This window comes from Dasypus novemcinctus, chromosome 2 (genome assembly GCF_030445035.2).
Source record: "Dasypus novemcinctus isolate mDasNov1 chromosome 2, mDasNov1.1.hap2, whole genome shotgun sequence".
NCBI lineage: Eukaryota > Metazoa > Chordata > Mammalia > Cingulata > Dasypodidae > Dasypus > Dasypus novemcinctus.
In genome coordinates this window covers 140,066,393-140,091,421 of record NC_080674.1, presented here as the reverse complement: position 1 = coordinate 140,091,421, position 25,029 = coordinate 140,066,393, and the positions used below count along the sequence as shown (strand labels likewise).

At 44.1% G+C, this 25,029-nt stretch overlaps 1 protein-coding gene across 23 annotated transcripts in view; it reads left to right on the top strand.

Moving 5' to 3' along the window:
- SEPTIN8 (septin 8) overlaps window positions 1-25,029 on the top strand; it is a 70,888-nt gene that overhangs the window by 21,206 nt on the left and 24,653 nt on the right. For 4 of the 23 annotated variants that reach the window (XM_058278479.2, XM_004456466.5, XM_012524429.4 and 1 more), the window contains exon 1: window positions 24,236-24,472. The exons of 3 other annotated variants lie outside the window; for them this stretch is intronic. In XM_058278479.2, coding sequence (XP_058134462.1) covers window positions 24,443-24,472 — 30 coding nt within the window. In that variant the 5' untranslated portion in view covers window positions 24,236-24,442. Of the gene's footprint in view, window positions 1-23,779; window positions 23,936-24,234; window positions 24,739-25,029 lie in introns of those variants that run through there. 16 more of the 23 variants (XM_058278485.2, XM_058278484.2, XM_012524427.4 and 13 more) reach the window with 12 other exon arrangements.

Below are 25,029 nucleotides of genomic sequence, written 5' to 3'. Positions count from 1 at the left end.
TATGATCTCGCTATTTTGAAATAATTAGAATAAGCAAACCCACAGTCAAAATCTAGAATATAGATTATCAGGGGCTGGGATAGGGATAGGAAATGGAATGTTTAAGGCTTAAAATATACAGGGTTCCTATTTGGAATGATGGGAATATTTTGGTAATAGATGGTGGTGATGATAGTACAACATTGTGAATGTAATTAACAACATATATATAAAAATGTGATTAAAAGGGGAAATGTTATAGAATATATTTTTTCAAATTCATGGAACTACATTATACAAAGAGTGACCCCTAAATTAAACCATGGCCCTTAATTAATAGTACAATTATAAAAGTGTGCTATCATCATTTGTAATAAAAGTTCCATACCAATGCAAGGTGTTGGTAGTGGGGTAGTATATGGGAATCCTGTATTTTATGCATGATGGTTCTGTAAACCCCAACTTCTCTAATAAAGTAGGAAAAATAAACCACATGGGATACCATTTCACACACACTAGAATAGCTACTATTAAAAAAATGGAAAATAAGTGTTGAAGAAGATGTGGAGAAATCCACACTCATTCATGTTGGTGGGAATATAAACTGGTACAGGTGCTGTAGAAAACAGAACTGAAAGCAGGGACTCAGACAGATATTCACACACTGATGTTCATAGCAGCATTATTCAAAATTGCCAAAAGATGGAAGGAAGCCACGTGTCCATCCACTGATTAATGGAAAAACAAAATATGCTGTATTCATGGAATATTATTCAGCCATAGAAATAAATAAAGTCCTGATACAGGCCATAACATGGATGACCTTGAAGATATCATGTTGATTGAAATAAGCCAGGCACAAAAGGACAAATATTGTATGATCTCACTGATATGAAATAATTAGAATGCGCAAATTCATAGAGTCAGAAACTAGAATACAGGTTACCGGGGCTGGGGTAGGAAATGGAGAGCTAATGCTTAATTGGTATGGAATTTCTGTTTGGGGTGATGAAAATGTTTTGGTGATGAATGGTGGTGATGGTAGTACATTTGCATGCAATTTAATACTACTGAATTATATATTTGAATGTGGTTAAAGGAGAAATTTTTTTGTTGTATGTAAGTTATTTGAATAAAAACTAAAAAATAAAACCATAGGACTGTACAACACGAACTGGGAACTCAAATGAAAACTATGGACTATAATTAATAGTACAATTAAAATAATGTTCCTTCACCAATTGTAACAAATGTACCTCACTAATGCAAAGAATTAAAAGTAGGGAAAATTATGTATGTTAGGGGTATATAGGTATATGGGCATTCTGTATTTTCTGCATGATTTTTCTGTAGACCTACAACTTATCTAATTAAAAAATTAGAAAATAGCAAAAAATAATAAATACATATAAAACACAAAATTTGCCATCTCGATCATTTTAAGTGTACAATTAAGTGGCATTAATTTCATCCACAATGCTCTATAGCCATTACTGCAATCATTTATTTATCTATCTATTGATTTATTTCTCCCCCCTCCCTACCCCTCCATTGTCTGTTCTCTGTGTCCATTTGCTGTGTGTTCTTCTGTGTCTGCTTGTATTCTCATTAGGCAGCTCCAGGAACCTATCCTGGAGCCTTTCAGAATGGGAGAGAGGCAATTATTCTCTTGCGCCACCTCAGCTCCCTGGTCTGCTGTGTCTCTTTTTGTCTCTCCTCTGTGTTTCTTTTGGTTGTGTCATCTTGCTGCGTCAGCTCTCCACATGGGCCAGCACTCCTGCACAGGGCAGTGCTCCTGAGCAGGCAGCGCTCCTGAGCAGGGCAGCACTTTCCACAGGCCAACACTCCACATGGGCCAGCTCGCCACACAGGCCAGCGTGCCTTCACCAGGAGGCTCTGGGCATTGAACCCTGGACCTCCTATATGGTAGATGGGAGCCCAGTTGCTTGAGCCACATCCACTTCCCTACTGCAATCTATGTACAAACTTTTTAATCATTCCTAACAGAAGCTCTGTACCCATTAAGCAATAACTCTCTATTCTCCCCTCCCTCTTTTTGTCTGTAAATTTGCCTATTCTAGATATTTTATATAAGTGGAGTAATAAAATATTTTTTCTTTTTGTGTCTGGCTTATTTCATTTAGCATAATATTTCATGATTCATCCATATTGTCACATGTACCAGCACTTCATTCCTTTTTATGGCTGAATAATATGGCCTTGAATGTATTGACCACATTTTAAAAATATGTATTTTTATTAAAGAAGTAGTGACCTTACAAAACGATCATGCTTAATGTGCACAATTCCCACACAACACCCCTCCACCAACACCTTACATTGTTGTGGAATATTTGTTACAGATTATGAGAGAACATCATCAGACTATTACCACTAGTATTGACCACGTTTTGTTTATCCATTCATTTGTTGACGGACATTTGTGTTGAATTTGTGACTCCAGCCGCTCTGAACATTTTGAGGCCCTGTTTTCAATTCCTTGGTCTTATAGGAATTCTGTTTTCAACTTTTCAAGGACACAAACCTTTTTTAGATTGTGGAGCTTTGAGGGTGTTGGTCAAATAACAGGGTAGGAGAAGGAGGGGAGAGAGATTTAAGATGTAGAAAAGGAAGGAAGAACTGAAGTGATGAGAGGAATACCTGAGAAGAGTCGAGCTACTGCTCTCTGGAGCCCGGAGGGCAGAGCTCCAGGCAGTGCTATAGGACAGAAGTCTTGGGCTAAGTGGCTGAGGGTGGGTTTGGGGATAAGGAGTTTAGAGGCAGGCGGTGCCTAGCAACTTCAGTCACCTTGAGCTGGTTTGCCCCTGTATCACGCTTGTCTGTGCTCATCTAATTCCCCATTCTACCGGAAGGGCAAAACCAAGCCCGAGATAGCCGGATGGCTCTAGCATGCAATTGGGCTTTTGCTAATGTTTATTGACCAAACGAATGGATTTTCTTTGTAAAAACTAAAAAGAGGTAAAGGCATCAATTAGAGGGCAGGGGGATGGAGTTGGGGAGAGCAGTTAGTATTTGGGGCAGCTTCAGTGGCGGATGGGTCAGGTAAGCGAGTAGGAGCACGTGCAGGATTTCCAAGCAGCTCAGGGAGGCCTGCTTGACTTGGAATCCCACTGTCAGGCAGCAGGGTGGGTGATTTTTTTTTTTCCTCATGGAACTCTGGGCAGTTCAGGAGCATGCTGAGAAAGCAGATGGAATATTTGTAATGGGAGTTGACCTGCTGTCATTCTCTCAGTGGTGGCCTGGGAGAGTTAATGTAGCTCCTCAAGTTCCTGGCTGCATTCCTGCAGAGTTGTTTGTTTTGTTTTTGTTTGTGCTTTGGGTGGGCTCACCCTTTGTGTTTGAAGCTGGTCCTGACCAGAGCAAGCCTTAGCCCAAATGTCATCTTCAGGGAAACCTTCTCCCTCACTCCCTCCTCCCATCCTGCTCTGGGCCCCCGGGGACAGGAGCCACTGTTTGAACAATTCCTGGTTTGTGTTTGTCTGGGACCCAGCAGGACAGCCTGGGAGTCGGTACCTGCCAGGACAGAGCACAAGCTGGGAGTGAGGGGCACTTTGGATGGTGAGCCGTCCACTAGCCGTCCTAGGACTGCTGAGCCCAGGAGAGCAGGGGCAGTGTGTTAGCCAGGCCACATGGTGTGGAGGCCAGCTGAAGCCCACAGTTTGCATCATCATGTGCAGGCCAGGGGGGCGAGACAGGTGGAGGACAAGGTGGAGACTGGCATTGAGACATTGGGCCAGGTTGCTGGAAGAAGTGACTCAGGATTTGGGCTTAATAATTTTGGGTTTTGTGCCCTTTCATTGGACTCCAGACACACTTTGCTTTGCTGAGGGCAGATTCTTAGGGGTTGCCAAATTGGACTGTATATTACTATAATTGATCATTTAAATGGTTGTTCTCCTCTTGAACTCTGAACTTGGCCAGCAGTAACCATGCCCTTTTCATCTGCATGCCCACAGCACGTAGTAAGTCCTCAGTAAATCTTTGTTATGTGAATGACTTCATGAGCTCAGGGTTAAGTCATTCCAGGAACTTCTATAATCAAAATTAACCTGGGCCAGCAGGATCCTGAGAAGTGAGCCAGTTCTTCTCATCCCCTGCAACAGGGATTTCACAGATGAGAATAAATTCCAAAGGCCCCTAGATGTATAATTTATCAGAGAAACTGACTCCTTTATCTAAAGTGAACTCAGTGTATCTAACCTGGAATCAGAAGACCAGCCTTCTCCCATTTTCCTTTCTCACAGGACTCTAATTTTTTTTTCAGATAGCAGTGAGCTGGGGGAGGACAAGTCATGGTTGGTTGTCATATGGGAACTTACCTTGCTGCAATGATAGCCTCCAAGTACACTCAGGCAAATGGTCTAGAGGTTATAAATAGAAATTCTCACAGAATCATTTAAGAGCTTGAATCACTCAGCTTATTCATGCAATGAAAGACCTATAGTGGGAAACAAGGAGAAAGAAATGGGGTAGGGTAACCCATTTAGGGTAAGTTATAGCCAGGGTGGAAGGAATACCTAGCCTGAATCCTGTGTTACACGGTGTTCACATGCCCTGTCTCTCTCTGCCTCGTTATCCTTCCCTCTGGCACTGTGATTAGGAGACCCAGGGTTGAGGCTGAATAAGGTGGCTCAGCCAACGGAAGGTGCTGGAGCCCAATCACACTCTATCACAGAGACACTGGACAAGTCCGCCTGGTCACATTGCAATCACCTGCGAGCAGCTAGGGCAGAGCACACGCTGGCCAGAATGGGATCACGGTGGGGGTCAGCCAGGTGACCCAAGTTGCAGATGCCATAACTGCCAGACTGGAATTAGCATGATCCTTCCCTTATGACTTGGTGCTTTCATCCCTATCTATAAGTGACACTCTTGTGTGCTCTCCCTTCTTAATCTATGTTCAACACCCATATGTTTCGTTTATTCTATCTATGTCTAGCACGTCTCACCAGTTACCAAATTGCTATCTATACTTAACAAATGTTTTGAATTTTGCCTACTGATTTTGTTTTACTTGCCTCCTACAGCAGAATTAAATATCCTTAAGTAATACAGCCAACCCACACTACATTAGTCCAAACCAACCTTTGACAATTCTGAAACTTCTATGTAGTCATGTACTCAGTCCTGGCCAATGAGACCCCTGGGGACGGGGAGGTCATCTGGGAAAGAATTCCTTCCTTGTTGTGGTTTGGAGCTGTGTGTCCCCCAGAAAGACATGTTCTTAAACTTAATCCATTCCCAGGAGTGTGAACGCATATTGAGTAGGAGCTTCTGATGGAGCAACTTCAGTTAAGGTGTGGCCCACCGAATTTAGGATGGGTCTTAATCCTATGACTGGAGACCTTTAGAAACGGAATGAATTCAGACATGAGAGAGAGAGACAGCCAAAGAGGGAGCAGCCAAAAGCTGAACATCAACAGAATCTGGAAGAGAAACCTGGCGATGCCACCATGTGCCCTGCTATGTGACAAACTTAGGAACCAAGGATGGCTGGCAGCTGGCCCCAAAACACCAGCCGACAGGAAGAAAGCATTGCCTTGATCTGGACTTTCTTTAAGCCTCAAAACCATTGGCAAAAACATTCCCATTGTTTAACCTAACCTATTTCATGGTAATTGCTTGAGCAGCCAAGGAAACAAAAACACTCCTTAAAAGGCAACAGCAACACAAGGAAAGTCCCTTTATCCCTTTCCTCCATGCTTTTCCTTCAGTATCTGGAATGTTGCTTGGCCTATAAAAGACAGTGAACAAATACCTTGTTGAACGAGTGACTGAAAGCTGTCTGTGCCCAGCCTTAACATCTGTGACACTGAAATCATGCTTTGCCTTTTGTTCCAGCTTCATTCCTGAGTCCAGGGTTGGGAGGGGGAAACGGGGGGCAAGGGGGGGCAGTGAAAATCAATCTTGTGATGATAATTTAATACTACTACCAATATTAACAGCAGCAAACATTTATTGAGAGCTTATTTGTTGTCAGCAATGGTTCAGGAGAAGCGAATTGGGCTCAACTGATAGTGTCCACCTACAGTATGGGAGGTCCAGGCTTCAAACCCAGGGCCTCCTGATCCATATGATGAGCTGGCCCATGCGCAGCACTGATGTGCACAAGGAGTGCCATGCCACGCAGGGCTGTCCCCCCGTGTAGTGGAGCCCCACGCACAAGGAGTGTGCCCTGTATGGAGAACCACCCCACACAAAAAAAGCGCAGCCTGCCCAGGAGTGGCACCGCACACATGGAGAGCTGACGCAGCAAGATGACACAACAAAAAGAGACACAGATTCCCAGTGCCGCTGACAAGAATGCAGATGGAGACAGAAGACAACACAGTGAATAGATACGGAGAACAGACAACTGGGGGCGGGGAGGGGGGAGAGGAGAGAAATAAATGAAAAAATAAATCTTTAAAAAAAAAGAAATGGTTCAAAGCACTTCATGTTTTAATCATCACAATAGCCACATAAAATATAAATTTTTATTAGCTTTGTTTTATACATGAGGAAGCTGGGGTCTCTCAGCTGGCAAGTGGTGCTGGAATTCAAATCCTGCTGACTCGAGTTGAACGTGCATATGCTTAGAGACATTGCCTTCTGTATTAGCTTCCACTTGCTCCTGTAACAAATTACAACAGACTTGGTGGTTTACAACACGTATTTATTCTTTTACAGTTCTGGAAGTCAGAAGTCCATTTAAGCTAAATAAAAACAAGGTATTGGTACGGCTGGCGACTCCAGGGGAGAATCCGTTTCCTTGCCTTTTCCAGCTTCTAGAGGCTGCCCACTGTTCCTGGCTTGTGGCCCTGTATCCCTCTGACCTGGGCTTCATTGCCATATCTCCTCTGACTCTCTGCCTCCCTCTTATAAGGACCCTAGTGATTCCATTGGACTTGCCTAGATAATCCAGGATAATCTCTCCATCTCAAGATCCTTAACTTGCTCACATTCCCAGAGTCCCTTTTGCCATACAAGAGGACGTGTCCAGGCTCTGGGGCCTGGGCTGTGGACCCTGGGGAGGGGCTTGGGCATCATGCTGCCTTTCACCGCCTGCCTGCACATGTCCTGGCACCTGCACCACACCAGGCCCTGCCGCTGACGTTCTGCCACACCCAAAGAATGGAGCAGCGCCCCTCGAACCTTTGCCCACGTTCCCAAAGCCTTCTGCCTTGTTACCCCTTCCTCACAAGCCCCCCATCAGGTGAGGAATGCTCAGTAAACGAGTTGTGTGAACCAAGTAAGTGAGTTTTGGGGCACTGGCCTCTTGTTCATCAGTTCTTCTAGACTGGATCATAGTCACTGCTCAGGTCCTCCGTTCTCTCTACTTTCATTCCTCAGTCGGCTGGCTCATCCTTGGGTATATTTTCTTTATTGCTAATTTACCTTTATTTCTGTTCCTAATTCAAGTTAGAATATAATTTCCCTCAGCTCCCTTGAATTATTTCTTCCCGCGTGTCTGACCCCTCAGTTCTGGTAAAACTCAGCCTCAGTGGGTTCCCCTGGATTCCTCCCAGCAGCAGCCTTTCCAGACCCGTTTTGTCTGTCTGAATACATTTCCAACAGAGATGTGGTTTTATTTTTAGCTACAGAAGGACTGTTGAAATGAAAGCCTGCTATATGAGGCAGATGGAATGGAGGTGTTTGGGGAGACAGAAGACACTCCACCCCTCCTCAAGGTTTGTCCCTTCTCTTCCTTACTCCCTTCCCCACAGCCCCACTGGGCTCAGTTTGAAAACCACTGCCCTTCCGACCATCCTCCTTTCGATCTTGCCTTGCCAATGCGCCTCTCCTCAGCTGTCTCCTTTCTGGATGACTTCCTTTTAGCACCTTGGGCAGCATTAAATATTCATTCTCTCTCTACTTCCTTCATACTCTTATTTGTTTGTTTGTTTATTCTTCCTTCATACTCTTTTTCCCCCGAAAGCAAAACACTTTAACTTCCGCAGTTCTGCCTACCACTGTCACTATGTGGGGCTTCCTCTCCCCACTTTGACTCCCACCTGCTCAGGGCTGCAGAGGTGGAGCCCACCCTGAAATGGGCTGAAGAGCCAGCTTACACCACCTGACCTCCTCAGCATGTGCGCCTCTTAAGTAGATAGGACAACTGACATATTACTTCCCCAGAGGATTCTGTTGGTCCAACTGCCTAGGAGGAGCAGAAACGTTTCTACCTTGGGAAGGCCCAGGGGTCCCAGCGTACCTGTTGTAGGCGTGAAGCAGTGGGCAGGCTCTTCTGACAAGTCACATGTCACCCCTGCTAAGTTGGTGACAATCCTCTGTCCTGGGGACCTCTAAACCAGGTTTGGAGTGGGGCTTCTTCCCCAAAGCGTAGCTCTGGAACATGGGGTTTGCTTCAGGGCATCCCTGCAAACCAGGGACCTGAGGACGTCTCTATGGCCCATTTACCGAGGGCACCTGGCACCTGGTTTTCATGAAATACCTGAAGCTTAAATTTCCAGGTCTCCCCCTTGTGTGGGTCCCTCTATAGTCCATGGTTTACTATAGGTTTTAATGTGTTATACAGTTCTATGTTTTATCTTTAATTTTTATTCTAGTAACATAATATGACCTAAAACTTCCTCTTTTAACCATATTGACATATATAATTCAGGGCTGTTAATTATACTCACAATAATGTGCTATCATCACCACCTCCCATTTCCAAAGCTTTATAATTAACCTAAATAGAAGTCCTGTACAAGTTAAGCATTAACTCCCTGTTCTCTACCCCTAACCAAGCCCTTGGTAACCATTAGTCTAGATTCTGGCTCTATGAGTTTGTTTATTCAGATTATTTCATTTCAGTGAGGTCATATACATATTTGTCCCTTTGTGTCTGTTTTATTTCATTCAGCATAATATCTTCAAAGTTCATCCATGTTGTGGCCTGTATCAGTACTTCATTCCTTTTTACGGCTGAATAATATTGTTTTGTATATATAGAACATTTCATTTATCATCTATTGATGGACCCATAGGTTGGTTCCATCTTTTGGCAATTGTGAAAAATGCTGCTGTGATCATCAGTGTACAATTATCTGTTCAAGTCCCTGTTTTCAGTTTTTGGGGATATATACCTAGTATTAGGATTGCCAGGTCATATGGTAATTCTATTCCTTTCTGAGGAGCTGCCAAACTGCCTTCCACAGTAGCTGTACCTTTTTATATTCCCACCAGCTGTGAATGAGTGTTCCTATTTCTTTACATCTTCTCTGACACTTGCAATTTTCTGTTTTCTTTTTTTTTTAAATAGTAGCCATTCTAGTGGGTATGAATGGTATCTCATTGTGGTTTTGATTTGCATTTCCCTAATAGCTAGTGATATTGAGCATCTTTTTATGTGCTTTTGAGCCATTTGTATATCCTCTTTGGAGAAATATCTATTCAAGTCTTTTGCCCATTTTTAAACTGGGTTGTTGGGAAGCAGACTTGGCCCAGTGGTTAGGGTGTCCGTCTACCACATGGGAGGTCTGCGGTTCAAACCCCAGGCCTCCTTGACCCATGTGGAGCTGGCCCATGCGCAGTGCTGATGTGCCCAAGGAGTGCCCTGCCAAGCAGGGGTGTCCCCCGCGTAGGGGAGCCCCACGCGCAAGGAGTGCGCCACATAAGGAGAGCCGCCCAGCGCGAAAGAAAGTGCAGCCTGCCCAGGAATGGCACCGCACACACAGAGAGCTGACGCAGCAAGATGATGCAACAACAGCAACAAAAAGAAACACAGATTCCCATGCCGCTGACAACAGAAGCGGACAAAGAAGAAGACGCAGTGAATAGACAGAGAACAGACAACTGGGGCAGGGGGAAGGGAGAGAAGTAAATGAATAAATAAACCTTAAAAAAAAAACTGGGTTGTTTGTCTCTTTATTATTGTGTTGTAGGATTTCTTTATATAGTCTGGATGTTAAATTCTTATCAGATATTTTATTTCCAAATATTTTCTCCCATTGAGTAGTTTGTCTTTTCATTTTCATGATAAAGTCTTTTGATGCACAAAAGATTTTTACTTTGATGAAGTCCCGTTTATCTATTTTTTCTTTTGCTGCTTGTGCTTTGGGTATAAAGTCTAAGAAACCATTGCATAACACAAGCCTGAAGATGCTTCCCTACATTTTCTTCTAGGCATTTTATAATCCTGGTTCTTATATTTAGTCTTTGATCTATTTTGACTTAATGTTTATATATGGTATGAGATAGTGGTCCTTTTTCATTCTTTTGCATATGGATACCCAGTTCTCCTAGTGTCATATGTTGAAGAGACTTCTTTCCCAATTGAGTAGACTTGGCAGCCTTGACAAAAATCAATTGGCATATCTCTCGGAGCCAAACTCAGCATATACTCTCATTGTCTTCCCCACCCCTACTCCTGGCATGGGTCATGACTCCCAGGGATAATCTTCCCTGGCACCGAGGAATTATTACCAAGCGCCAACTAGTGATGCATTTAGAAAAAAGACCTTGACCGAATGGGGGAAATATTAAATGCAAATTAATTTTTATGGCTAAGAGATTTCAAAGTGAGTTGGGAGGTCATTTCAGAGGTTACATTTATGCACATCTCAGGAGGATCTCATTGACTGCCACAGTAAATAGTATCTCAATCAGGATGATTCTGGGGACTGTAGAGACATCTAGACACTATAAGCAGGGCAGACAACCCCAGGAAATCAGCACCCCATCAGTGGGCCTTACCTTGGAGTATATGATAACCTATCTCCCTAATGTATCAGAATTAGACTCATTTATAATTTTCCTCCACATGGTTCTTCTGCCCTTTTTATTTGAACCTATAGTTAGAACTATACCCATTAAACATGTGTCCCAGAGACTTAACTCATTGGGCTGTTCATATGCCAGTTGAGCCCTGAATCTCAACAGAGTTGCAGCCAACACCTACTCTCCAGTTCATCACAAAATAAAAGGATGGTGATAATGAACAACACCCATCCCCAAAAAACAGAGAGTCTGCAACTGCAAGCAAGACAGTTCCATTCATCTGCCCCATGGGATCTAAGCTGCTCTCAACCAGAAGCAGAGTGTACATCATCATTCCAAATTCCTCAAGATTGAGAAATGAACAAACATAAGGGGGGAGTATAACTATGGACCAAAGTAAATTTATTATTATTATAGTAATGGAAGAACTTGTAACATTGACATAAAGGCAAGGGTCATCAGAAGTTCTGAGGGGAGAGAGAGGAAAGAATACATGTAACATGGGGCTTTTTTGGGACATTGGAATTGTTCTGCATGACAGTGCAATGACAGATACAGGCTATTATACATTTCATCAAAACCTGTAAAATTGGCTGATGCAAAGTATAAGCCATAATGTAAACTATAGACCATGGGTAGCAGCAATGTTTCAAAATGTGTCCATCAGTTGTAACAAATGCACCACACTAATGAAAGATGTTGTTAATGAGGGAAAGTGTGGGAGGGGGAGGTGGTGAGAATCCCTATATTTTGAATATAACATTTATGTAATCTAAAGCTTCTTTGGGGAAGTGAACTTGGCCCAATGGATAGGGCATCTGCCTACCACATGGGAGGTCCGTGGTTCAAACCCTGGGCCTCCTTAACGCATGTGCAGCTGGCCCATAAGCAGCCCAAAGGGTGCCATGCCACGCAGGGGTGTCCCCTGCATAGGGGAGCCCCACGCACAAGGAGTGCACGCCGTAAGGAGAGCTGCCCAACGCGAAAGAAAGTGTAGCCTGCCCAGGAATGGCACCGCACACACAGAGAGCTGACACAACAAGATGACACAACAAAAAGAAACACAGATTCACGGTGCTGCTGATAAAGATAGTAGCAGTCACAGAAGAACACACAGAGAATGGACACAGAGAGCAGACAACTGGGGCAGGGGAGGGGGAAGGGGAGAGAAATAAAGAAAAAATAAATCTTTGAAAAACATGAATAAAGCTTTGAAGAAAAGAAAAAAGTTTTAAAAAAATCAATTGGCTATAGATGCAAGGAGCTGTTTCTTCTTTTTTTTTTAAGATGTATTTATTTCTCCCCCCTTACTCCACCCACCTGGTTGTCTGTTCTCTGTATCCATTTGCTGCATGTTCTTGTTTTTGTCCGCTTCTGTCCTTATCAGTGGCACTGGGAATCTGTATTTCTTTTTGTTGCGTCATCTTGCTGCATCAACTCTCCATGTGTGCGGCGCCATTCCTGGGCAGGCTGCACTTTTTTTTGTACTAGGCGGCTCTCCTTACTGGGTGCACTCCTTGCAGAGTGGGGCTCCCCTACACAGGGGACACCCCTGTGTGGCATGGCATTCCTTGCACGCATCAGCACTGCGCATGGGCCAGCTCCACATGGGTCAAGGAGGCCCGGGGTTTGAACTGCGGACCTCCCATGTGGTAGATGGACACCCTATCCACTGGGCCAAGTCCGCTTCCCACAAGGAGGTATTTCTGAACTCTCACTTTGATTCCATTGGTTGCTATATTTAGCCCTGTGCCAAGACCATGCTGTTTCAACTACTGTAGCTTTGTAATAAGCTTTGATGTCAGTAAGTGTGAGTCCTCCAACTCTGTCCTTCATTTTCAAGATGTTTTTGGCTATTTGGAACCTCTAACCCTTCCAACTAAATTTGATGATTGGTTTTTCCATTTCTACAAAGTAAGTTGTTGGAATTTTTATTGTGATTGTGCTAAATCTGTAAATCATTTTGGGCAGAATTGACTTCTTAACAATATTTAGTTTTCCAATCCATGAACACAGAATGTCCTTCCATTTATTTAGGTCTTCTTTGATTTCTTTAAGCAATGTTTTGTAGTTTTCTGTGTACATATCCTTTGCATCCTTGGTTAACTTTATTCCTAGATATTTGATTCTTTTAGCTGTGTTTGTAAATGGAATTAGCCAGACAAAATCCTTCTTGAAAAAATAGCTTAACAATGAAATTAAGTCCATTAAGAGATCAATTGAAATAAAGAACTTGCAAAACAGAGGAAAGCCTTGGTAAAAGGACCAGTTAGGAGCACTGAATTCATTTAAATTTAGAAAACACATCAAGTAAAGAATGAATTAAGGTTGCAGAATAGAATGTGAGTGGTATAAACCTGGATAATGTAACAATAATACTATAAGCAACAAAATCAGGAGGCAAGGTCAGGGGAGATATAAGGATAGAAAGAATCACAAGAGCTGATCTTTCAAAGCAACGAATATGCACACATATAATGGAAATGTATAATTTTAAAAAATGACTCTGTCCTCTTCACAATTTTCACAATTTTTGTCTAACCTCAGAGGATCTTTTAGGAAGTAATATTACTTGTGGTCAAGAAATGTTCTTTGAAGTTCAACTTTTCTTCAGTTTCATTTCAACTTCTTTTTCTTTTTTTAAGTTCCAGTAAAATAAAATTTAATACTTTTGATTAAAATACCATCTATATTATGGGCCAAATCCTTATAAAATAGTTCTATTGCCTTTCCTTCTATCTGTAAATATGCATAGAAAGATATATATATAATGTAAACATAATGTGATGATGGTTATTTCCAGGTGGTGGATTGGGGTAATTTAAACTTTTCTGTATTGTTTAAATTATTTATTTATTTATTTATTTATTTATTTTTTAAAAAGATTTATTTATTTATTTAATTTCCCCCCTCCCCTGGTTGTCTGTTCTTGGTGTCTATTTGCTGCGTCTTGTTTCTTTGTCCGCTTCTGTTGTCGTCAGCGGCTCGGGAAGTGTGGGCGGCGCCATTCCTGGGCAGGCTGCTCTTTCTTTTCACGCTGGGCGGCTTTCCTCACGGGCGCACTCATTGCGCGTGGGGCTCCCCCACGCGGGGGACACCCTTGCGTGGCACGGCACTCCTTGCGCGCATCAGCGCTGCGCATGGCCAGCTCCACACGGGTCAAGGAGGCCCGGGGTTTGAACCGCGGACCTCCCATATGGTAGACGGTCGCCCTAACCACTGGGCCAAAGTCCATTTCCCTGTTTAAATTATTTAAAGTGTACCTATATATAAATATTTTTAAACAAATCAACTTTATTGATACATTTTTTTCTTTTTTTAATTTAATTTTTAATTGTCTTTTTTTAAAAAGATACAAAGATCACAAAAAAGTTACATAAAAAATATGCCTATATTATGTTTATAATTATAATCACTTGATTTTTCTAAAAGAGGTGGGTGTAGGCTAAGAAATTTTCTGATAGTTGATTCTGAATGATGGTAAAAGGATGCTTACTTTCTTGCATATATATACACACACACACACACACACACACACACACATATATATATTTCTCTCTCTTTTATATTTTGATTTTCAAATGAATAGCCCCAAATGAGACTTGACAGAGATTGTTACTGTCACCCGGCATTCATTCTCCTCTTCTAACATTTTATGGTCTTTTTAGCTACACACATGCTGGCAAGAGTAATGACATAATTTCCTAGCTCCAGCCAGTGGAACGTAAGCAAAAGTGACAAATGGCAGTTTCCAAAATTATTCGAGTGGTTTATTCATTTCTCTTTATCTTTTCTTTCTATCCTGCTACCTGGAATGCAGATATTACCATATTGGGGCATGAGGTTAAAGAGCATTCAAAGTGAAACAACAAGCTAGAAGCTGTATGTAGAGCATCACATCAGTCCTAGGACTACCACCTGGGCAATGTGAGAAAGAAAGGAACTTCTATCTTGTTTAAGCAATTGTTATTTTGGGTTCTCTGTCAATCCCTACTGAAGCTACTCTTCACCCATTCACATATCTACACACACATATAGAAAGGTAGTCTGTGCTACCAGTGGCATTGGACATCAGTGGGAAAAGGATGAAACAATGAAACAATTAGCTTGGCAATAGGGAGTAGGGGGAGTAGTCCCTTACCATAGCACTCACACTTAAATTACAAATGGATATAAATGTGACAAACACATCTTCGAAAGTTTTATAAAAAAATACAAGGAGGATATCTTTATCATACTGAGGTAGGGAGAGATTTTGTAGGACACAAAAGGTGAAAACCATAAAGGGTTTTAACAATATAACAGGTAAATTGGACAACATAAAAAATGTAAGCTTCTATATGACAAAGATGGTATAAACAAAAGTAAAAGAAAAGATCAAGATGGCAGAGTGAGAAGCCTCAGGGCTCTGCCCCCAGAAGCTTCAAACAACCCACAGAAACTGACAGAAACATATTTCTCAAAACAGTTAAAGGCCTGCAGGAACAGGGAAGTAACAAATCAAGAAAAAGTCTACTTAAAAGCAGTAGAATCTAGTGGTGCTATGGCTGGCCCCTCTAAGGCATATGAATATGTTCAAGTGGTCATAGGGCATTGTCTTGGTGGGTGGAGACTCAAACAATAACAAACAAATATTGAATTCCCACCCTGGGGAGTCCTGCTACATTCTCTAATAGAACAGCAGTCATGCCCCGAGTACAAGGGCAGTGCCTAGTGAAAGAAGACAGACCATTACACCAGGCCCTTGATATTGATTATTGTGATTATTATGAACCTTTTCTAGTGAAATTGAAACTTAGTCTAGAATTATATATTGCCTAAGAATTACCTCCTCAAAGCCTTCTTGTAGCTCAAATGTGGCCTCTCTCTAAGCCAAACTCAGCATATAAAAGCGCCACCTTCCCCCTGGCATGGACATGACTTGAGAGGATGGGCCTCCTGGCACCAAGGGATTATTACCAAGCACCAATAAGCAATGCATCTATAAAAAGACCTTGACCAAAAGGGGGAAATGATAAATACGAATGAGTTTTTATTGCTAAGAGATTTAAAAGTGAGCTGGGAAGTCATTCCAGAGGTTATGCTTATGCATGTCTCAGCAGGATTTCATTGACAGCCACAGTAAACAGTACCTCAAATAGTGGGGCTTCTGAGGACTCTGGAGACATCCAGACACCATAAGCAGGACAGACAAGCTCAGGAATGTGGCACCTTATCAGTGGGCCTTACTTTGGAATTTATGTCCCCAGTGTAACTGAGTTAGATTCATTTTTAGTTTCCCTACACGTTGCTCTCCTGTCCCTTTTATATGAACCTATAATTAGCATGATACTTGTTAAATATATGTGTCAGAGACTTAAATCTTTGGTCTGTTCACGTGCCAGTTGAGCCCTGAATCGCAGCAGAGTTGTAACACCTACACTCCTGTTCAATGGTCTCACCCAGGAAAATAAACAAGATGGTGATGGACAATGCTCATCCCAAGGAACAGAGCCTGAATCTGTAAGCTAGATAGTTCCATCTACTCCATGAGATCTAAGCCCCCTCTCAGTTGGAAACAGAGTGGTATTACCATCCCCAAATCTTGAAGATTGAGGAATGAACAATGGACTAAAGTAAACTCATTATTATTCAATTACAGGCTTATTATTCTAGCAATGGAGGAACTTTTGTTAATGATATAAGGGCAGTGGCCACCAGAGGTTCTGGGGGGAGGGAGAGGGAAGAATGGGTGTAATATGGGGGCATTTTTGGGACATTGGAATTGTCCTGCATGACATTGCAGTAATGGATACAGGCCATTGTGTATTTTGTCACAGCCTACAAAATTGTGTGGGACAGAGTGTAAACTATAATGTAAACTATACTCCGTGGTTGGTAGCAATGTTTCAATATGAGTTCATCAATTGTAACAAATGTACCACACTAATGAAGGATGTTGTTAATGTGGGAAGGTGGGGGAGGGGAGGGGAAAGGGCATATGGGAAATTCCCTATACTTTTTATGTAACATTTATGTAATCTAAGCTTCTTTTTAAAAAAATTAATTAGAAAAAAAAAGCAGTAGGATCTAGTGATGCCATGACTGGCCCCTCCCCTTCCCCCTCACCAGCTTGGTGCAGAGGGAGCTGAACTCCCAGTACAGGTCTGGTTCCAGAGAGAGCAGAGTAACCTCAGGCACTGTATTAGTCAGCCAAAGGGGTGCTGCGGCAAAATACCAGAAATTGGTTGGTTTTTATAAAGGCACTTATTTCAGGTAGGAGCTTACAGATGATAGGCCATAAGCATAAGTTACTTCCCTCACCAAAGTCTGTTTTCACGTGTTGGAGCAAGATGGTTGCCGATGTCTACGAGGGTTCAGGTTTCCTGGGTTCCTCTCTTGCCAGGTCTTGGTTCTCTCTGGGGTCAGGGTTCCCTTTCTTCCTGGGGCTTGCTTCTGTTTCCTCTGTGAACTTACTTCCCAGGGCTCCAGCTTAAGGCTTCAGCATCAAATTCCAACATCAAAACCCCTCAACTCTGTCCTTGCCATGCCTTTTATCTGTGAGTCCCCACCCACCAAGGGGTGGGAATTCAACGCCCTAATGATATGGCCCAATCAAAGCCCTAATCATAACTTAATCATGCCCAGGTGCAGACCAGATTACAAACATAATCCAATATGTATTCTTGGAATTCATAACCATATCAAACTGCTACATGCACATACTAGGAGCATGTATTCCTGGCATAATTTTACTGAATTCAGCCTAAGAAACTGAACTAGGATTCTCATCACAAGTTCTTTGTTCCAGAACTTGCCCTATGTGTAGAAGGCAGCTCAACAAACTCTTCTACAGAACATTGTGGGAGAGTAGTCAAGTTGTGGCTGCATGGGGCAAGAGATTGCTGTCTGTAGAACATACAGTACATTGCCTGGGACCATGAAGAAATTGTTCCCTAGGGAAGAGGAGGATTCCTAGGGCCACGTGTGCATGCTTAAGACAAGACTCATGTACAGAAAGGGTCAGGGAGGCCTCCACACTCAGCCTGGAGCTATTCTCTATCTTAACTATGGTTAACATGGTAGTCTGCAAAGACTGGGAATTCCCTTCCCTTCCTTTCTCTTCTCTCCCACCCCTTCTCTCTTTCTTGTTAGTGCCCAGCATTCAAAGAAAGTGCTGTTTTAACACTAGCTGAATAGAATCTTAAGAAACAGATGCCTCAGAGTCTAAATTCCAGCAATAACACATTAAAATATCAAAATGTTCAGGTTACAACCAAAGAGCATGAAACACAAAGAAATGGGAAGCGATGGCCTACGCAAAGAAGTATCAAGCATTAGAAACTACCGATGAGGAGGACCAGACCTGGGACATAGCAACCAAAGACTTAAAAAAATGGTCTTAAATATGCTCAAAGAAGTAAAGGAAAACATGAACAAAGAAGTATGGGAAATCAGGAAAACAACAGATAAACACAAAAAGAATATCAATAGAAAGATGGAAATTATGAGAAGACAAACAGAACTGAAGACCACAGTAACAGAAATTAAAAACTCCTTAGTGGGTATTCAACAGCAGATTGGAGCTGGCAGAAGAAAGGATCAGTGACCTTGAAGATAAGACAATTGAAATAATTCAATCTGAGGAGCAGAAAGAAAAAAGAATAAAGAAAAGTAAACAGACTGTGAGGAACTCTGGGACACCATCAATCAATATATGCATTGTGAGAGTCCCAGAAAGAGAAGAAAGAGAAAGGGGCATAGAGAATATTCAAAGAAATAATGCCTGAAAACTTCCCAAATTTAACAAAAGGCCTGAATGTATATATCCAAGATGCTCGACAAACTCCAAACAGGATAAACCCAAATAGACCTATACAGAGACTTATTACAATCAAACTGTTGAATGCCAAAGATGAAGAGAGAATTCTGAAAGCAGTAAGTAAGAAGCAATGTGTCAAATAAAAGGAAGCCTCAATCGGATTAAGTGCCAATTGCTCATCAGGAACTATGGAGGTAAGAAGGCAGTGGGATTACATATTTAAAGGGCTGAAAGCAAAAAACCACCAACCAAGAACTCTGTATTTGGCAAAACTGTCTTTCAAAAACAAGGACAATATTAAGACATTCCCAAGTAAAAGCTGAGGGAGTTCATTACCACTAGACTGGTCCTACAAGAGATACTAAAAAGAATTATGCAGGTTGAAAGGAAAGAACACTAGACCTAATGATTTAAGCTGCATGAAGAAATAAAGATCTCCAATAAAAGTAACAACAGTGGTAAGAATAAATGCCAAAACTATTGGATTTTTTGTTTGTAACTCTACATTTTACTTCCTGCAGATTCTAAAAGGTAAATGTAAAAAATATAATGATAAGTCAGTGGTTTTGGACTCATAGTCCATAAGTGTACAATTTGTGACAAGAGCTCCATAAAGGTGGGGAGACAGTGGACTATAGGAACATAGTTTGCATTTACTATTTTTAAAAAAATTTCTCTCCCTTTCCTCTCCCCTCCCCGTCCCCTCCCCCCTCCCCCCCCCCATTGTCTGCTCTCTGTGTCCATTCACTGTGTGTTCTTCTGTGTCCAGGAATCTGTGTCTCATTTTGTTGCATCATTTTTCTGTGTCAGCTCTCTGTGTGTGTGGCACCACTCCTGGGCAGGCTGCTCTTTTTTCATGTGGGGCGGCTCTCCTTACAGGGTGCACTCCTTGTGCATGGGGCTTCCCTACTCAGGGGACACCCCTGCGTGGCAGGGCACTCCTTGCGTGCATCAGCACTGCACATGGGCCAGCTCCACATGGGTCAAGGAGGCCTGGGGTTTGAACCTTGGACCTCCCAGGTGGTAGGCGGATGCGCTATCCATTGAGCCAAATCCACTTCCCTACATTTACTATTGAAGTTAAGGTGGTATCAAGGCAAATAAGATTGTTACAGATTAAGGATATAAACTTTAAACCCCTTTGGAAAAGATAAAGATAAATGAGTTTACATGGCTGGGAGACTCCAAAGTGAGTCAGGAGGTCATTCCAGCAGAGACGCTTATGCACATCTCAGCAGGATCTCATTAATAGCTGAAGTAGATAATACCCCAAGTAGCAGGGCTCCTGGAGGCTCTGGAAACACACAGACACTGTGATCATGGCAGATAGCTCGGGAGTTTGGTGCCTGGCCAGTGCGCCCTACTTTGGAATTTGTGCTCCACAGTGTGACAGAGTTGGATTCAGTTGTGGTTTCCCTACACATGGCTCTTCTGTCCTTCTATTTGAACCTATAATTAATACTGAAGTTGGTAGATGTATGTCCAGGAGACTTAGGTCTTTGGGTTGTCCTTGTGCCAACTGAGGCCTGAGTATCAGCAGAGTTGCAACACCTGCTCTCCAGTTGGGACACCTGGGACAACTGGTAGGGAGGAGATGATGTATAACCAACATACCAAGGAACCAAGTGTCTGCAGCTATAGGCAAGAGAGTCCCAACCATCAGTTGTATGGGATCAAAGTCCCCGCCTCAACTAAAGTTTGAGGGGGTGTAGCCATCCCAGAGTCATCAAGATTGGGGAATGAACTATGGACTAAAGCAGACTTACTAGTATTCTACTATAGACTTGTTGTAATTCTAGCAATGGAAGAAATATCTTAGTGTGGAGGCGGTGGCCACTGGAGATTCAGGGGATGGGGGTGGGGGGACAGGTGTAATACTGGTACATTTTTGGGACTTGGGAATCACTCTGAATGACATTACAATGACAGATACAGGCCATTATATATCTTGCCATAACCTACAGAATCAAGTGGAAGAGAGCGTAAACTACGGTGTGGACTGTGGTCCATGCTTGGTGGCAGTGCTCTAAGATGTGTTTGTCAATTGCAATGAGTGTACCACACTGATGGGGGGTGTTGCTGATGTGGGAGGGTGTGGGAGGTGTGGGGAACTGGGCATATGGGAATTCCCTATATATTTTCTGTAGCACTTATGTAATCTAAGTATCTTTTAAAAAATAAAAAAAAAATGAAAAGAAAAAAAATTTAAACCCTTTGACTACAGAGGGAATACTGGAAAATATATAAGCTCACAGAGAAAGAAATTAGAGTACAGCTTGCCAGGGGTGGAGGCAGAGGGAATGGGGAGTTCATGCATAATGGGTATAGGGTTTTATTTGGAAGGATGGGGAAGTTTTAGTAATGGAAGGTGGTGAGGGTAACACAGCACTGTGAATGTGATTAATCCCAACTGAATTCTATTCTTGGTAATGGTTGAAACGGGAAAGTTTATTTTCAATTTATATTTCCACAATTTAAAAAAAGAAAGAAAATTAAGAGCAACTAAAGATACAATGACAATTAAATGTAATAAGTGATCTTGGATGGGATCGAACAAGGAAGGAGAAGGCTCAAAAGGACATTATTGGGACATAGGGAAAAATTGGAATATTAACTGTAAGCTTTATATCAATGTTAAATTTCTTGAACTTGATAACTGCACTTATTACATAAGGGAATATCGCTGTTCTGTAGGAAATGTACATGGACTGTTAAGTGTTCAAGGAGCATGATGTATACAACCTACACTTAAGTCTTCAGAAAATGGATTGATAGATGGATGGATAGATAGAGGGATAGATAAAAATGTAGGAAAATGTTAAAAATGGTGGATCTGGGTTTCTGGATATGGCAGTATGTTGTAGTTCTCTGTATGGAGTTTGTATTTTTTTGTAATTATCTTGTAAGTTTGAGAGTAATTCAAAATAAAGTGTTTTTTTTGTTGTTGTTGTTTTTTGTTTTTCTAAAGTAGCAAAGATAAGCAGCAGGCCTGGAGGACTGCTTTTCCTGGAGTGAGGCCTTAGTCATGTTCACTTTGGCGGTGTGTCTGTGGGGTGGGAGTGGGGCACTGGTCAAATAAGTTTGGGCCGAGCTGTGTATTGTTTTCCACTCAGACAGTGACAGTGGATATTAGCTTATCAAAAGCTCTGAGGACTATTACAGAAATCTTTTTTCTGTGTGGACCTCAGCATTCCCCACAGTTATTGGACTGTGTGAACATAGTGTGTGAGCGCGCATGTGTGTATAACATATATGAACTTGCTCTGGATGTAGAAGAACACTTGGAAATGTTGCCATAAAGAACATAACTTTGCCTGCTGTGAGAAATGCTTATTGCATTCACCTTTGTGTCCCCACAGGTAATTCACTCCTAAAGTGAGTTCTGACCAGCAGCCATATCTGAAAAAAGAAGGAGGAGGAGGGGAGAAATAAAAAAGAAATTTAGGGTTTTGGAAAATAAGAATAATTTTTCCTAGTAGCATAAATACATCCCAAGAGAAGGAAGTCAGTGGTAATCTGGGCTTTTCCTTCTCACATACACTGGCTAGGGCTTCCAGAAGTGGAGTTTTTGTGTTTTTTTAAAAAATATTTTCTTCCATTGCTTAGGTTCTTTCTTTCTCTCCCTTTTTTTTTTTTAAGATTTATTTATTTTTATTTATTTCTCTCCTCTTCGCACCCCCCTCCCCCCGTTTGTCTGCTTTCTGTGTCCATTTGCTGTGTGTTCTTCTTTGTCCGTTTGCATTCTTGTCAGCGGCACTGGGAATCTGTGTCTCTTTTTGTTGCATCATCTTGCTGCGTCAGCTCTCCATGTGTGCAGTGCCACTCCTGGGCAGGCTGCATTTTTTTTGCGCTGGGTGGCTCTCCTTATGGGGCATGCTTCTTGTGCGCGGGGTTCCCCTACGTGGGGAACACCCCTGCGTGGCAGGCCACTCCTTGCTACATCAGCACGGTGCATGGGCCAGCTGCACACAGGTTAGGAGGCCCTGGGTTTGAACCTTGGACCTCCCATGTTGTAGGCGAACACTCTTATCAGTTGCGCCAAATTGCTTCCCAGAAGTGGAGTTTTGAGACACGCTCAACTAGGGGAGAAAAGACCATTTTAATGATAATTTCGGCCAGATCCCAGAGAATAATGATGCAGAAAATGGCAGTCATTTGGGATTGATTTCTTGTCAGTTATAAGAAAAGCAAAAGGAGAGGGCAGATATGGTCTAGGATGATCACGTCATCATTGATTGGCCACTCTCGCTGGGCTCTGACATTCAGACCTTCATGTCTAGAGAGGGGTGTATGCTATTTAACACCATATTTCAAGAAGAGTTTAAAGCGCTTTACTTACTTGATCTTATTTAACCTGGTGACATGGGTACTATAATTATGCTAATTTCTAGGAGGAGGAAAGGGAGGTACACTTAAGTAACTTACCCAGGGTTTAAAAGCTCTCAAGGAGTGGAAGCAGGTCCCAACCCAGGTGGTTTGCCATAGATGGAGCTTCCTTAACCACTACTCTGCCCTAATTCTCTTGCAGATAATTACAACACAGCATGTGAGACCCCATGAGAGAGAAACAAAGTGAAATCGTTGAGTTGAGTCAGCAGTATTCTGTGGGATGTCAGCCCACCTTGGTGACAAGCGGGTTTGCTGGGGAGGGGAGTCATTGGGGAGAGCGGTTGCTCTTAAAGCTGGATGTGCCAACTCCAGTTGTGGTCTTTGGGCACCTTGAGGCAGCACAAATTTCTGAGGGAGCGGGCAGGTTGTTTCTCAGGAAGATAGTGCGGGTAAAATGTGGGGAGGGCGAACACATCTAGGATGAGGCCAATGGTGGGGCAGAGGGCAAACCGTCCTACTATCCCAAAGAGACTGCAGAGAGAAAAGCTAAGGGAAAATGAGAGTTTTAGAGGATTGGGGACTAGATTCGTGTGGATAGTGAGAAAGATACCGAGCCAAAACCTCCGACTGGGGCAGAAGTGCTACTTTTCTGAGTTTTGTGCATGATTTGGGTACTAAGATTACCAGAAAGAAGGTAATAACAGACGTGCTCTTGGAGTCTTTGCACAATGTTGGGCTCCATTAAGAAGTTTCCCCAGGCCTGTGCCGCAGGCAGAGTAATGGACATTTACAGTCCAATGCCTTGACGGTCGAGATTAGTTTTTCTAGTACAAGAATGCGGGCCTGAACTGCGCATCCTGCGCGTTTGTTGCGCAAGATGCCCAAAGCTGGTCGCTTGCCCGGAAAGGCCGCCGGGCCAGATGCGCGGGTCCCGCCCCAGTTCGCGCCCTGATTCCGGCGGGAGCATCAGGTGGAGTCCAGGGCCAGGGCAGGCGAGGTTGAAGCGGCCTCTCCCAGACCTCACGGACCTTCCCAGGTCCTAGACATTCTGGCTGGTGGTCCCAGCGCATCTGCAGGCTCCGGCTGGGTAGACGCGGCTTGGTGAGGGAAACCCCCCGCACACACGTAGCGCCCCACTCTCTTCGTCGCGAAGCGTACTTCCTAGCAGGGGGACCCGGGACACCCCTGCTCTCTCCCCGGGCTCGGTCCCAGCCTCCCACGGACACACGGCAGGCCGGCGGGCACCGGCCCGGGTCTCCCCGGGCACTGCCCTCCACACCCCCCAACTCGCGGACTACAAGTCCCAGCAGCCTCGACAGCTGGCACCTCGCGTCTGGCCGCGGAGACCCCCGGCTGGCCAAGCCGCGGAGCTCCGGCTGCGCTCGGGGCCGGGCGGGGCGGGGAGGCCGGTGGCGGGCGGGGGCGGGGGCGGCTCCGCGGCTTCTCCCGCCGCTGCCGCCAAGGGGAGTTTCCAGGAAGTGGCCATATTGGATCCATTCAGCCGCAGCCGCCCGGGCGGAGCGCGTCCCGCAGCCGGCTCGTCCCCGTCGCGTCCCCGTCGCCGCCCCGGCGCTCGCTCTGGCTCGCCCGCCCGGCGCGGAGCTCGCCATGGCGGCCACCGACCTGGAACGCATCTCGGTGAGGACCCGCCTGGGCCGCGACGGCGCGCTGGGGCGGCGCTGGGCGAGGGGAGGGGGCCGCCCTGCAGCTGGCCTGGGGGCGCGAGCCGGGCTGTCAGCGCCGTGCCGCGGGGCCTCGACGCCTGGCTGCCTCCCAGACACCCGAGGCGGCCCTTGGCTGCGCTAGCCCTTGCCGGGCGGGTGGCGGGGGTCGCCTTCCTCAGGCGCAGGGGAGACAGACCCCCCTTCTCGAGGAGAAGCAAAGACCCGACTGGCTCTGGGCAGGTGCGAGGACAGCTGGGCCCCGGGGACTGGAGAGGAGGGGTCAGGATGCTCTGGGTCCTTGTCCCCCAGGGTGTTTCCTTTTGCACAGCCGGGCAGATTCCTAGCCACGCAGGTGCTGTTGGATGGGCACAGCCTGTAAGGATGAAGCCGTGGGGTTCCCCCCCGCATGAGCTCAGGGCAGTTGCAGACTTAGGTCCTGAGGCCCCTGGGCCTGTTTTTCCTTCCGCTTCCTATCCCTCCGTGTTTGGATCCTGGGTGCGACTCCAGCAGGTCCGGCCTCAGTGGTCGGAT